The sequence below is a fragment of the Pimephales promelas genome, chromosome 1 (assembly GCF_988280905.1).
Source record: "Pimephales promelas chromosome 1, fPimPro1.hap1.1, whole genome shotgun sequence".
Lineage (NCBI taxonomy): Eukaryota > Metazoa > Chordata > Actinopteri > Cypriniformes > Leuciscidae > Pimephales > Pimephales promelas.
In genome coordinates, this window is record NC_142769.1 from 28,424,210 (window position 1) to 28,440,368 (window position 16,159).

General features: G+C 38.4%; 1 protein-coding gene across 15 annotated transcripts in view; it reads right to left on the bottom strand.

Annotated features, from left to right (window-relative positions):
• Positions 1 to 16,159, bottom strand: part of scrib (scribble planar cell polarity protein) — a 125,218-nt gene that overhangs the window by 19,219 nt on the left and 89,840 nt on the right. For 12 of the 15 annotated variants that reach the window (XM_089129385.1, XM_089129386.1, XM_089129393.1 and 9 more), the window contains exons 16-29: positions 14,809 to 14,871; positions 12,139 to 12,228; positions 11,957 to 12,034; positions 11,528 to 11,857; positions 9,969 to 10,049; positions 7,875 to 8,120; positions 5,747 to 5,857; positions 5,436 to 5,612; positions 5,141 to 5,257; positions 4,839 to 5,027; positions 4,193 to 4,312; positions 4,053 to 4,109; positions 3,544 to 3,600; positions 3,220 to 3,300 (exon numbers count right to left, since the gene is read on the bottom strand). In XM_089129385.1, the coding sequence (XP_088985511.1) occupies positions 3,220 to 3,300; positions 3,544 to 3,600; positions 4,053 to 4,109; positions 4,193 to 4,312; positions 4,839 to 5,027; positions 5,141 to 5,257; positions 5,436 to 5,612; positions 5,747 to 5,857; positions 7,875 to 8,120; positions 9,969 to 10,049; positions 11,528 to 11,857; positions 11,957 to 12,034; positions 12,139 to 12,228; positions 14,809 to 14,871 (1,797 nt within the window). The remainder of the gene's footprint in view (positions 1 to 3,219; positions 3,301 to 3,543; positions 3,601 to 4,052; positions 4,110 to 4,192; positions 4,313 to 4,838; positions 5,028 to 5,140; positions 5,258 to 5,435; positions 5,613 to 5,746; positions 5,858 to 7,874; positions 8,121 to 9,968; positions 10,050 to 11,527; positions 11,858 to 11,956; positions 12,035 to 12,138; positions 12,229 to 14,808; positions 14,872 to 16,159) is intronic. The other 3 variants (XM_089129387.1, XM_039688559.2, XM_089129388.1) reach the window with 2 other exon arrangements.

The window sequence follows — 16,159 nt, forward strand, 5'->3', positions numbered from 1 at the left end:
TCCTCAAGGCTGCTTGCCTTGCTGTACAACCAGGGTTGCAGCTGCCCATGCCTTCCGTAACCCACAGGTGGCCCTAATAAAATACGCTCCTCAGGAGGGCAGCCTTTGCCCTTGCGATTAGCCACAAGGAAGGGGTTTTCACTAAAGCAGATTGGCTGGGAGTCCACAAGACATTCTTCTTCCTGGTTAGTTTCTTGTGGCACTCCTAGAGCTGGGAGTGGGTCCAATGTGTACGCCTGGGGCTGTTTTAAAGCCGCTGAACTTGCGGCTGTGCAGACTGGAGATGAAGGGAGGGCAATGGGCTCTACATGGTACATAGAGGCATGGACTTTCTCAAAACCCAGGGGATCTACGGGGCCAGCTGGCATGGCAGCCTCCATTGTGACGAATGCAGCAAAGGAGGGAGAAAACTGAGAAATGAGAGAGAGAATGTGGTCGACAGAGACAAAAGGGAGAAATAATGTGAGAAGGAACAAAGACAGATAAAAGAGCAGAGCAACTAATGATACATAAAGGGGACAGGAAAATGACATGAGAATGAAAACACAGAAAATGTCAAAAGAAAAGAAAAGCAGTAAAGAGTGAAACAGTTGGGTTTAGTCTGGCAGAGTTAGGAAGAATCACAGCCATGCCGAAGTCACAAACATCTACCGGAGCTAAATACAGCTATCCCATCATCCTGAGACATCTCACAGTGAACAGTCACTCAATCCTGAACATTTGGACTAATAAGCTGTGTACTTTAATAGTGACTTTAGGCTTGATATGTCCTGTGACAGACTCAGAGAAAACTTAATGTGAAAATTACAATCAATTCATTCAATAACCAGGGAGCTGTTTTTCTCTTTCAGTGCTGTGTTATCTTGGTATTAATTATATAATATTATAGATTTCATTCATATTTTGAATTAACCTTGATGTTTATATATTTAGTTTTCATTTTGAATTCAGCAATTTTGTTGTACTTTTGTCATTTTATTAGTTTTTGTTTTTTAAAACATTTTTCTTTATAGCTTTAATTCATTTTATTTCGGTTATAGAAAATGTAGTACTTAAGTGCTTAAAAGTTAATTTTCAATGCAACATTTCTTTCTTATTTAAGTTATGATTTTTTTTTTATTAGGAATAAATGTAAATCTTTTTAATTAAAGATAACCATTTTTAACGTAGAATGCTTGCTTTAAGAGACAACTGAAGTTTAAATATAAAACCTAATTGAAATTATAAGTAGCTCTTACAAGAGCATGAAACTACAGAGTGGACACTAACCACAATATGCAAACATTTATGTAACTTTTTACTATTAAAAATGTAACTTTACGAAAATTATAAATTTGTTCTCTGATTCTCATCACAGGGGAAAAAATGCTTCAGATGTGGCTTCAACTGTGGGTGCAGTTGGTGGCACACTGTGATGCTTAAGTTGTGTCCATCGCACACAGTTAATGGCCTCAATCTGATAAAAAAAACGTCATTGAATGGCTGTTGTGTGCAGATAAAAGTCACTGCTCTACAAAACAGCATCTATAAATAGCCGTGACTAAATGGTTCTTCATATACCACGAAAAACGGTGCGCTAGTGTTTCCCTGTCTAAGAGCAGTCAACCCCCCGCCCCCCCATTCCTCACTTAACTTTGCTAACAGCTGCTGGTGCTATGTAGGTTATACATTTCCAGAAAATAGACACAGGCTAAAAATGATGACAAAGAAGCAAGGAATATCAAGGAACATCAAAAAACAAATTAAAAAGCTCAAATTACATCGACTACATTTTGTAACCATCATTAAAGCCAATAAATCACTGTAAGTGGGATGTTTGTGTGGAATTCACAATACAATTTAATGACTTAACTCTAACTCAACGTCCAACAATGGATACTGTTATTATTTCAGTGAAAGATAAAACACTCAGAAGAAAAAGAAGAAAAAGCAGTAAAGAAAGTAAAGGAGGAATGAGTGATAAAGAAATAACAGAAAAGTCAGAGTTGTGGAGTAATAGCAGTGGTACACTCACAATACGATGACAGGAGCTGATTCCAAACGGCTCGACTTAGAAAGCTTAACTGTCAAGATCTTCCAAGGGTCCCTCATTCTCAATGGCCACACCCACCCATTAAACCATTCAACCAATCAGCTCACAGCATACATTTTAAAATAACTTGAGCTACTGTCAGCTGTCGACCGGCACCTCCCCCTCACTACCCCTCAAGCACCGGCAAATACAATCTGCATTTTGTCAGAGGTATGGCTGGAATGACCAGCAGCTGGACTGCTTCACCTTTGGCACAACTAGTAAAAGGAGCACTACTAAGCAAATGTAAAGCTTGACCTCATAATGTTACAGAAGACCAATACACTTATAAATTCTGCCAATTTTATCACAAAATTCAATCAAATATCATTTTGATGTTCTTTAATGTAGTGTGACAGAACGATCTCGGCAGATCTCAGATCAAGAGGTAGAGTAGTGAACAAGTGTACCCATCATCTTCCTCTTTACTACTTACTGTAGTTACAGCATAAAATAAACTTGAATCAACAAATCAGGTACAAATCACATCAACAAATCGAATCAAAAGGTTGTGAATAGGGGATTATCACGCTTCCGGGTTTCATGGGCGGGATTTGTCAACTTTGTGCATGTCCACTTCCAACGCAGTTCAACAATGCCTGAGATGAATGCTATATATGTCACTGCTCTGTTCCACTTTGTAAATCTAACCAACAACGCCAACCCTACTTAAGTTTTCATGGATTCCCGACTGAATTGAGTATAAGGAAGAAGTGGATTAAAACTTTAAAATAAAACAAGGTAGCACGATTGTTTGCAGCCGGCACTTTAGTGAATGGATGCCAGGGATGCCGTATAAATAAACTTAGTGTAGTCCTTCATCAGTTCACCAGCGAGATCTGTGATTCAACGGAAGTGGCAGTGCACAAAGATCACAGAATCTGGAAGTACTACGTATCAGAGTGATAATCCCCTATTGAAATCAAAAAGAAATAACTGAATAAACTGTCAATACTCAGGCCTAGTCTGCAGGGACGAAGGCTCATTTCATGGATGTGCAACAGCCAGTTGGTGTAGGCACTTTGATAAGAAAGCAGTTGTTTGGAAATCCTTACATGGCTTTTATATCCAAAAGTCTTTCAAATACTTTTTTTCTAGATGCTTTCTAGCCTGTTTACTAAAACACGATGCTACATGTAGGTACTTACTCTGTTAACTTTCTGTAGACTAGTCATAGGCAGAGCCGCCAGTGTCTTGTAGTCCAGTTTCAATGGCCCAGTGCTCAAATTCTGTAGAGAGAGCATTAGAAAGATTACATTGAAAGATCTTTGTTCACTGAAAGAACATGTTCAACAATCTTGTGAACTATGTATTTAGACTTTTCATTAAACTTTGAGTTTGAGGACACAGGATCTAAAGAGCTTGTAATGTTCAGAGATTCACACATGACTCATTTGTTCATGTTCAAGGTGACGGCTGGTCCGGTGTTTCACTCCTGGAGCCCTACTGACACGGAGGGCATAAGGCCTCACCTCAGTTTCCTCCTCCAGCAAGCGAGTTGCCTCCTCGCGCTCCAAGCGCATTCGCTCCTTTACCGAAAGAGGGAGGGTAATAAGGAGGGAGTGGGAGGTGGTTATGGTGAAATTTACCCAATCACACACGTGCACACATTTTACCGACACAAATATGGACACACACACACATTCAGATGACATCCATTGCACAGATGGGGATGAGGTTTAGGTGACACAGTCATGGATGAAAAATAAAACCAGGGAACCATGTAGACATGAGAACGTATTTAATGAAGGAGATGAATGGAACCGAGAAGAAACGAGATGTGATGTTTGGAATGAGCAACACCCAAAATCATTCAGAAGGGTTTGGGGGGAAAAGCAGGGCATAAGATAAGAGAAAGAGAGAAGAAAAGGACAGATCCACATGTATTAGTTATAGTTACAGGGGAGATTTGGAAGTTCTTGTCAATTTAATAGCAATTGTTATTATGATAATTTGGCGATTTGGGGAGGAAATTACTCACCACTTTTTCCATCTCCTCCCGTTCCCACTGGGACGTCTCTCTTACCATTTCTACCTCCTACAGGAAAGTTCAGAGAGAAGCATATTATTTTTACATCCATGCCACAGTTCTTGATATTCTATGTGCCGCAGAGAGCTCACCTTCTGCATGATGTCAATCTCTTCAGGACTCAGGTCTCGGTCTACTGACGAGATGCTCTCCATACTGTTCTTACGAACAATACCGGTCGCAAACGGGTTTGCAATAACACCAGGGGATGCCTGAAAAATCACATCAATTACAAATAAATATGTAGTAGTTTATACAGCACGGTGTAAAAGTCTTAGGCACGTTAATATTTACCAAAAATATGACTTTAAGCCCGTTATTTATATATTTTGCTGTAGTGTCAGTTAGAAATATCAGTTTACATTTCCAAAGATTCCTTTTGCCATTAATTGTAATAATCCAGTGAGATTTTTGTATGCACACGGAGTCGATATGCTTTACACAGAGACTTGATCACAGTTGACACAGTTCGTCTGGATTTAGTGTCTGTCTCAGTATTTTCTGTTTCTTCACGTAATCACAGAGAGAATTGATGATGGTGAGATCAGAGTGGATACAAACAAAATATTTTGGTTGTCAGACTCCTTGTGCACATACAAATCTCACTGGATTATTACAATTAATGCAAACTGAATGTTTAGAAGACATTTGCAAAGTACTGTATATATTATCACATAATTAATTGAGCCACAGCTGGATGCCAGAGCAGATTGCTTCATCTCCTGTAAAACTGTTTACCTCTATGCCTGTAGCATTTCTTGGGTCAAAGCCATCACACACAAGCATAACCAAGGAATCACCAGAGGCACGCAAGACCCTCACTGCTTCCGTGTGGGTCATACCCAGCAGACTGTTGTTGCCCACCTCAAGAATGCGCATGCCCACCCGCAGTCGGCCATCTCGTGCAGCGGCACCACTGGTGCTCACCTATAAGAACAATCAAGTAACAAATCAAGGATTTACATGACTGTAGTGAGGAGGAAACCAGAACAGTTTTTTTTGTTAATCAGAATCCTGAAAAATGTAAGCTTTATGGTTACCTTAGAAATGAAAATGCCCTCATCTGTGGGGTCAAAGGGGTTTCCTGCGTGGCCTTTAGCGCCGCCCCTGATGCTGATTCCTAGCTTTTCTCCAGGCTGCTTGTGAATGACGATCTCCTACAATAACACAGATATGTTTTAGAGGGTAAGTAAGGGTATCTCAAAGCAGGCCATTATGCCATATTTTCAGGAAAATCTAATATTTGTTAGATTTGACTGAGCCAAGAGAACTGTAAGGAACCATCTGATGACATCTGTAGGTTTTGCTCACATCCCTGTGCAAATGTGGTAATACCTCCATGCCGGGAGGCGAGGGATCTCTGCGCACAAGCATGCGGATCTCCTGTTTGTTGGAGAGCAATGCTCTAACAGCTTCCTGGTGTGTTGCATGTCGCAGGTCGATGGCATTCACCTCCAAGATACGATCCCCCACACGAAGTCCACTCTGAGAGGCCAAGCCATTGGGGATGACCTACTCAGACGCAGTAAGGTCAGAAAAGATTTCATCTGACAAGCTCCACTGACCACAAATCACAGCATTTATTTTTGACATTAGCCTGCATCATACTAGATACTTGTAAATAATAATGAGGAAGTTTATTTTACCTTTGAGATGAACACCCCTGGCTCATTAATTCCAAACGGGTGACTGGCATGGTCACTACCCCCTACAATGCTCAAACCCAGGGGACCACCTGCTTTAATCAACATCACTTCCTGTCCAGAGAGGAAAATGCGATGTATTAAGAAGTCAAGTTATGTAGAGTTTAAGTTTAAAAAGTCAGGTTTGCAGTTATTCAGATGTATGATTTAATCTTTTGGATTAATTTATAATAATAAATAAGAAACTGCTCAAAAGTTTGGTGTTGGTAATTTATGTTTTTGTTTTGAAACATTTTGAAATATTCCAATTTAAAATCATTGTTTTGCATTTTAATATATTTTAAAACATCTTTAGATACTACAGAAATCATACTAATATGTTGATTTGCTGCTCAAGAAACATTTCTTATTATCATCAAAGATGCAATAAGTTGTGCTGCTTAATTTATTCTTATGATACTCTTAATATGTTAATATTTCTGAGGAAACTGTGGTACTTTGTTCAGGAAACTTTGATGAATCGAAAGTTTTGTAACATAAAATATCTTTGTCACTTTTGATGAAATTTAATGCATCCTTGCTGAGTAAAGTTGTTAATTTAATTTAAATAAAATTATTTTTTTAATGGTAGTGGTAGACAACAAACTTTTGAACGGTCGTGTAAATGTTTTAGAGAAAATAACAATGTAAGTTATTTGTGATGGAGACGCACACGTCTTCTGGGCAAGTCTATAGACCTTATGCACCAGAGAAACGTGAGCGCCGTCATCTTTAGAATATTGTCTTTGAACTAGAGCCAGACCGATATATCGGCCGGCCGATATTAGGCATTTTCCAAAATATCGGTATCGGCAGTTATAATGGACGATAAATGAATATTTAAAAAATAAAATAAGAATGGACGAAACACGCTTGAACCATGTCATGAGTGTTGGAGTTGTATAGTTTGTCCACCAAAGGGCACTCTACACCGTCCCTGTTGGCAACACTTGTTGAGTCGGTCATGAGACATACATTGCTTGAATAACAATTAAAAGAATATCCCCATCAGTTCTCTTAACGCAAATAAGCGTGACAAAATTTGACCATCATGTCCAGTTTTGCTGCTGTTAAATAAGCCGAGAGTGAAGCGGAATCAGCTAGTAATAATTACGTTACGTTGTTACAGTGTAGTTGACTGAGTGTCCTTTTAACTTTTGACAATGTGACTGAAGTATTTCTTTAATAGCGCATGACAGTTATAGCATTGAAAATGTATTACAATTTGGACTATGACGTTATCCATTGCTAAATGGCTCATCATAGACTAGCTAACCATAAAGCTAGCTAATGCCACTATCATCAGTCTGTTCTTTTGTGACAATAAAAGAAACAAGTTCTTTTTTAAAACACATTATCATATTATTTTAGTTAAAACTGATTAATAACTACAAATAACTAATGTTAGGGAAATCTGTTAATGTTTTGTTGCGCGTTTCTGAAAGAAAAAAATATATAACGATATCTGATATATCGGAATATCGGATTTTAAAACCAACAAATATTTGTATCGGTATCGGCCTTCAAAATCCTTTATTGGTCGGGCTATACTTTGAACTTGACCGTTTTTGCGGTCGCTCTGTATATCTCTATTGCATCGCTGTCCAGGAGTAATTAACTTTTGAAGTGGATTTACCTAATGTTAAGTTAACAAAAGTTATCCTGAGGATTGTAATGTTTAAATCAGATGTCTTAACAAATGTCAGTAGGCCAGGAAGATTTTAAAATGAGCCGTTCATTCATTAATAGGCAAGATCGCTATGAAAATAGAGACCGGAAGGCAAAAGACAAGGAGCGCAGCGCTGAAAAGGGGTGGGGCTACGTAAGGTCTATACAACTACACAAATTCAAAACATCAAGGGAACATCAATAAAATGCAAAAGCAATAGAGTCAATATCAAAAGGCCAAATCACAATCCTAAAACAATGAATCCAGTATGTAATGTTCATACCGTGCACCATTTTCTCTGTTGAGTGAGGCATTAAAACATCAAAATGAAGCTGTTATGAGATTAAACTACAGCAACCAGCATTTATCAACACTCACACATTCCCCAAAGACTCAGTGTCAACTTTTAGTTAGAGCTCGCACCTCAATGGGGTATTCATCTTCCATGGGACAGTTGAGATGGTTTCCAAGGTGCTCGTCTCCTCCTTCCTCTTGCTCAGGTGAGTCAGATGGCTCTGGAGGAGGGGGTGAATGAGGTCGAGTTCGAGGGGAGGCGCCCCCTGCACTGGCCTGATCCCGATCGACCAGGAGGGTGATGGTGGGGGAGGTGCCAGTAAGCAGCGCTACTGCCTGGTCATGTCTGGCCTCTGTCATGTCTACACCATTGATCTGAAGTGACAGCCAAACACCAGAGGGTCATAGAGGGCCAATATGCCCAGAATGGGCAGATAAAAGCCCCTTATGCTGAGTTGTGATGTCTTACTGGCGCCTTAAATGCTGTAAGTAGGGTTTTAGAGGAACATTAAAGATTCCATGAGTGAGATGGGGGAAAAAATGTTCCTTTACAGGACTGATCTGGATCAGGTGAAAGCCAATGCTGAGTCCTCTCATACATTCATAGGCTTAAAGGAAAAGTGATTTCCACTTTGGTTTTAAAAACCTGGGTTCTCAGTGAAAAATCATGCAAACCAAACTGATACACATCTGACCAGGGAAGAGAAAAGAGAAGGGAATGTGCAATAGGAGAAAGAGGAAGTGCTGGAGATGCTATAGGTAGTAAGATCATGTAGTGTGTTAGAGCAAGTACAAAAAGAGCAGCCTTTGAAAACGGTCCCCAAACTCTACTACAGCTCGTCACATTTAGATGCATTGCAGATATATCTCATATGCCTTGGTTAGAGGACCTTTCACTCATAAAAGGTGGGTTTAGTCCAGGATGAGTTATAATTACAATTGATAGTAAGTGCGATTACATGAATTATAAAACTTTAATTACATTTGGACAAAAGCAGTAATTAATCCATTTAAAATGTCATGTACACACTTTAGTCTGACTGAACTATACCAGCCTGGTTTTGGGGAAGCCAGACTAACAGATCTGGAAAAAGTGATTGTAGCTTGACTTTCTCCAGCATCTTAAAATATTAATCAAACTAAAATTTGCCCCAGGATTATGCACTTGCTCCATAAGATGGAGGTGGCACACAACCTGCATTTAATCCTTCAAATCGATCACGTATTATGTCGTCTATACCTGGACAGATAAGAGACTGTAGCCTGACTACTGTACATAAAAACCTCCTCTTAACTTGAGAATAACTATGTATGTAATAGTACTAACTGATTCATCACGTTAGATATTGACTAATTTTTATTCAATTCTTTAAACCTTGTCCTTTAATTACAATCTGGGTCTTATCTTGACACATGATATGTTGTGTTGGAACTGCAGATTAAAGCTACTGTGTTCATTATTTTCACATAAACTGCATAATAGAGATTCTCTCTACAGGGCAAAGGCATGTGGCTAAATCGGTTTTGATTCATGTGAGGATGGACTTTTTTGATTTCTGGTTACATTGTTTATAAGTAAGAATTCCCACCATGGTGACAAACAGAGGTCAGCACTGGCCAGTCAGTACCGGCGCTTACCACAGGGTGACAGAACGGCAGCTGCTATGGTAACGCATGCAGTTACCATGACAGCAGGCCCAAAGAATAAGTCAAAAACCTCCCATCACCACACCCGACACCAAGCAGGCAAGAAGTGTGTTAGTGAAAACCCATGCAAGGACAGAGGAAGCAGCAGCCAAAAAAAAAAAGGAGGGCTCAAGGGAGACAAAACAGTTTGGATTATAATTGTCATATTGCGGAGTAGTAATACAAGCAAGGTTATGGATTATAATTGTCATATTGCTGAGTAGTAATACAAGCAAGGTTACCAGGTGCACAATTACACAGTGGCATTTCATGGTGTGAAGCAGAACAGTTATGATGTGCAGCACAGTAAAACATCAGAAGGCCGCACAATTGCACTCTGCTGAAACTAACTCTAAATTCAATCCATCTAATACATAGGACAAAAAAATCCAAAAAAATCTATTATTAAAGGTATAGTAAAACAAAAACGTGTTGGTGTTCACACGGACTTTATTTCAAGTGAACTACTCTTTTAACTCTAAAATAAACTAGAGAGAGACTGAGAGTAAGGTGTGTGCAAGAGATGGATGAACTCACTGATATGACCCTGTCTCCCACGTGCAGGACAGTATCTCTGTGAGCAGCTCCTCCTTCAGCAATTCGAGAGATGAAGATTCCCTGAGAATAAAGCAGGACAACACAGTCAAGTCAACTGTAACTCAACTCCATAAGATTTTTTAAAAATGCTTTTGAAAGAAGTCTCTTGTGCTCATCAAAGCTGTATTTATTTGAATTTTAAATGCACTTTTCTATTTTACTTATTTTAAAGAGTAAATTATCCCTGTGACTGCAAAGCTAAATTTTAAACAACATTACTCCGGTCTTCAGCGTCATATGATCCTTCAGAAATCATTCTTGATGATTTGCAGATCAAGAAACATTTCTTATTATCATCAATGTTGAAAACATTGCTGCATAACATTTTTTCTGTATTCTTCGATGAATAGAAAGTTCAAAAGAACAGCATTTGTTTGTAACATTATATATTTTTTTACAGTCACTTTTGATCAATATAATGCATCCTTGCTAAATATACCGGTAGTAATTATTTCTTTTAAATCAAAGATATCCAAAACATCCAAATTCTCACATCTCACTAGTGAAAATAAGCTATAAATGAGCCTATTTACTGAGACAGAGGAGTGAATTCACTGCTTTTTACATTCACAAAGAATTATAAAAGGTCACACTGTAGAAGTGACAGTGCCAAAATCACTTGCAGTGCTATTTTACAGCACTCCTGTATTGCGGTTAAGATCTAGTGAGTATGCTGGTGTAACATGCTGCAATGCCACATGCCTCTAAAGCAGAAAATATCCCGCTGACCTTAGCTTGAAATTACCTGCCTTTTTTAACAGCTCATTATAGTAAAAAAGGGTTATTTAAACTCTAAAAATGTAATTTAGAGTATGTAGTATTAAAATAACAATCTACGACCTTCAAGACCACTTCATTCTTCAAGCAAAATCTGACAACTGATATGCAGATAGTCTGCAAGCCACCTTTGTCAGCACTTTCACAGTATGTTCTCTAGAAGTGTGATCAGAACACTGCATGCTGAAAACTCAATATCAAACAGACAAGTTGGTGAAATCAACTTGTTAGTAAAAGAGAGCGCAAATGTCAAGCAGAGGAACAAAAACACGACTTACACTTACTCAGCCTAGAGTGTGCTAGAGTGTGCATGTGCTAATGTGTGACGGACTCCTTCGTGAAAGTGGTGCATAAATGAGGCCGTGTGTCAGAAAGATAGAGGGTGGTTTGATGCGTGTCTGCAGCAGAGATCCAAAAATACTTCATCCCCTGCCATCCTGTAATCTATTGGTACTATCGGGTGTCAGTCCCTGTAATTCTAATCATCACAGCCTCGGTCACACATCCTAGAGGTGATGAGGAGCACCATTCAGAGTCATATGGAGTCCATACATTTCTGTTAAATCTGTTAAACATACGGACAGAGCGAACGAACGACCTGTCCTGTGCTCCGTAAACAAACACAGAGATAAAACAACCTGACACCAAAGCAAAGAACACACCATAAAATATTTACCACAAGGCAAGTCACAAGTGTATCTGGAAGAGCGTCTTGTTTTTACCGTGTCTCCTACTCGGTACGGGGTTGACCCTTTCCCTCCAGCAATGCTGAAACCTAAACCTTTATCGTTGCGGATCAGACAAGTGGCTAGTCGCTGTGAAGGTCCAGTGCTAACAGCAGGTGAGGAAGGGTCCAGGAGGAAAGGCACCCCACTGGAACGTCTCTCCCGGGGGAAATAATCATCTTCTGGTCGCAATGGTGTGGTGGTGATGGCGTTCTCTGGTTCCACCATGCGCTCTCGTAGAACGGTCATAACCACGGCTGCGCCCGAGTTACGCAAGGCCTCGACAGCTGTGTGATGCTCTGCTCCATGCAGGTCTACTCCGTTCACCTAAGACCCGATGAATACAAAGTTGGAGGACTTAAAGCTGCATGGATGACTGGTTTTGTATGGGGCAACTCAAAAGGCGAAAATTATAACAATGCTCACCTCAAGAAGTTTGTCTCCAACTTTGACCCCAGCACGAGCTGCAGGGCCCTCTTCTGACACTCTAGAGATGAAAATACCCTGAAAAGGACATGCGCAGTACATTAAAACAAGCTGACAACACTCTCAAACACAAAAGCATTTACTGAAATGTATCTTTTACATGAGAGCTCATTGAAACGTACCTCATCGTCACCCTTATAGGGCGTAGATCCTTTCCCACCCGCTATGCTGATGCCTAACCCACCAGTCTGCCTCAAGATGGACAGGTTTAGCTACAGATGAAACAGAGATCAGACATTTACAGAAAAGTGCACAACAAAAACCTACACAATGTTTCTACAAGACATTTGCTATAATATGCACGACTTAATTGACAGAACAAAATAACTAACAAAAACAAAACATGAATCTTTCATGCAGTGCATGCTTGTTTATAGAGGAAATATCACTAATGTGAAGACTGCATCCATGTTCAGACAGATCGCATATCTTGTCCCAACCAGCAGCCGCCTTTCCTTGATATTTTACACGTTGCATTCATTTACGTACATACAAAAACAATTGAGCTGAAATTTAAGGATCATTGGACAAACCGTCCAAAGTAAGTTTAACACAATTTGAAATAAATCAGAAGCACAAAAATGCTGTTGATAAGAGAAACATCAAACTTTGTAAGTTGGATCAGGTGGACTGACTGTCAATTTAATAAATTTGAAAACAAAATATCAAACATATTTGATATATCCTCTGACTGGATGGAATTATAGTCTAAATCTTAAAAGTTTGTGCCCATCATACACCATGTGATTTTCTGTGAAATCTGACAATTCAAATATCGCTTCAATATTTGCAGATCATTTCATTATGAGACTGTTGAAAACAGGTCTGCAGCTTAATATTTTAGAGGAAACATTGACACATATTTTTTCCAGGATTCTTTGATAAATGGGGAGTTCAAAAACAAGCACATATTTGAAATAGAAATCTTTGTAACATTATAAATATCTTTTTTGATCAATTGAAAGCATCCTTGCTGAAAAGTATGTATATATATATACATGAAAATCATGCTGATTCCAAACTTTTGAACGGTAGTGTGTATAAAATTAGTAACAATGAACTACAGCAACATTGTTGATCCAAGATCAGTGATGGACATTTGATGGCACAAAATCTGATTATTATGCCACTATTATGCATATGAATGCATAGCACTATGCATTTGATCAAATAGTCAAAGGTCTAAAGAATCAAGGAGAGGAGGCCAGAGTTACTTGGACAGGGCACTAATGATCTGTTTGATTAATGCAGACTGTTTATAGAACACATGCTCAGGGTTAAACATCACCCGTCTCAAAACTTGTATCGAGTCAAGTTTTGTAGATTAATGGCAGAAATGATGGCTCCACATCTAGTTCAAGTCTAATGGTCATTAAACAATGTACTATCACAGATTCATAGCCTAAAAGAAGGCTGAAACAATTCAATTTATAGTTATTTGTCCTTTTTGATAATGTCATCATGATATAGGAACATGAAAAACTAATTTAATATAATAATAAACTTAATGACAGATTAAATGACTAAATAAATGACTAATGACAATCTAATCAAAAAACAACTTTGTATTGACTGATTAAGTGAGGGCACATGTCACCAAACAGTCACACCATGACATAACCAACGATCACAAAATGAATGTGGGGGTGGTGAAATCTTTTGTGTGATGGACTAGATGTGGTTGATTCTACAGCAGCAGCCATGCAAAGTGGGTTTAGTGAGTGGGTAGATGGGGGGAAAAAACTGAAGATGACAGAATGATGTCCTTGGATGAAATAAATTTCAAAATAAATAAAATAATCAGTGCAAAGAGTGCAGTACATCAGGGTTGACTTTTTAGAAAATGCAAGTACTACGCCATTCATTATCCATATATCTGTGCTAATTCTCAGAGAGAGAGAGAGAGTATCAATGTCTTTATGTTAAAATTAGTTTCATCAATATCAATGGTAACATATTGTAAAATGGGATATTCATTGTATTCACTTCTTTTTATATTGCAGTGTGAAAAAAAACCCAATAATGACAGGTTTATTTTTGGAGAATAACAAAATCAAACTGTTCATTTCATAAGCAACTATAGGATGACTAATTTTAGGGGATTCTGGAACATTCAATTGTACATATATGTTTAAGGCAAATAAAAAAATGTATTATTTTAGCACTACTATTGTGGGTCTTGTTCATTTTAAATCAGACAAGACAGAGACACTTGTAATAAGATGCTGCAAAAAAAAAAAAGAAAAATCAATAAAAGTTTCCACCAGCTCATGTGTGCTACTTGCTCCTAGGTGGCAGAGCCTGACAGACAGAGGCGGTGGAAAAGAGGGAAGAAAAAGAGAAGCAGGACGACAATAATAAAACCTAGTTTGGAGAAAAACATTTCTTTAAAGTTTGATGGCAGTTTAAAAAAAAAAAAAATCGCATATTGACGTTTTTGATTACCACAGCAACTGCCTTAGTTCATATTACACTGTATTCAATTATTTTTGTTAATTACAAATTGAACAATATAGTCAAATTTTGAATATACTCAACCTAGAAAATTCCTTTCCTATCTTCAGTTAACAGTGCAATGTTTTCTTCTCCAAAAACTAAGATTCATTACAGTCGTGATAAGTAAGTGTTAGTCAGCGTTTCCCTAGCCAACGGGATTGGATTAATGAAGGAATTGTATGGTGGGTCGTGATCCCCTGAACTGCGGGTGAATGATGAGTGAATGAATGAATAACAGAGAGGGAGAGAGCGAGGAAAAGAGCAGGAGTTTGGGCGGAAAGAGAGTAGGTACAGACCTCTTCCTCCTCAATTCGAGCAGGCTCAATCAGCAGATTATTGACTTGATCAAATGACACCCCCTGTTAGGACAGGAACCAGCGAGAGGGCATGCAGATTAGTCAGGCCAAAAAAATAAAATAAAAAATAAAATAAATTAACAGAAGCTGTATGACTGGGAATTGAAATAAAACATACATTCACACAGCGTACAGAATGACTCACACACACACCTAGGCAAAGGGCAGCAGACACCCACAGAAAGCCAGGGCGCTTCCAAACCACCACATATATATACACACAAAACAAACAACACTGACCTATACACTTAATGAGCTGCAAATAACAGTTAATAAATCCTTGTATTATGAATGACAATAGAGGAGTCATTGATGATTAAAGAGGTACTGATTGTACTGAATAACAAAACTAGTCCTGTGTTCAGTTCATCATCTGTCAATTTACTATAATTAGCTGTCATTTTTTTTTTAAATGAGGGATTGTAATGCCAATCAACTACACGATTTTACAATTATTTTTAAGCCTTTGTTAAACCTTTATTGGACTGGTGCTTTAAGACGACATAGCACAGCCCAGTTCTCAGACTATTAAAATAGTGCATGAAATGCACAGCTTATGAAATGCACAGCTAATATCTGCCTGCTATGCAAAAGATTGCTAAGCATATCTGTAAAAAAAAAAAAAAAGCATAATATCGCAATTAAAAAAAGACCATTACAGCAATATCACACTTTACAAAGGAAGTCTAATATGTTTAGCAGAAAATTTAAAAAGACTTGAAAGGGAAAACTAAAAGCCCACCATTTGGGTGAAGCAACCAGAGTTACAGGTTGTCAATACCAACCCAAGACAAATCATTAGTGAGTCAGGGCTATGAAACACAGATATAAAGCAATTACCCAGACTCACACAAATGTACATATTCACACAAGAAGAGCAAACTACATATATAACTGAAAAAATGCACACACAAGCCCTGAGCAAGCATTCCTCAGTCATACATTCATCCAGTCTTGGAGACCCCACACACACACAAACTTCTCTCTCTCGGTTCTTGAGCCCGGTCAGAATACTTTGAACCCGACACAGAACTTGGCTTCAAATATTAATTGCACATATGCGTAGCTTAATTAAAACACATTTAAGAAGTCAATAGCCAAGTTTACATCCACTTTTTGTTATCAACAAAATGAATATGCGTTAAAAAAGGATTGTGAAATTTGCTGTCTCCAGCCTGTTTCCATCCAATTGGCCCTTTCCCTATCAAACGCTGTATATAATGTTGTCAACCCTTAAAAAACAAAAACAAAAAAAACAACTGCATTGTCACATGGGTTGTTGTATTGCTTA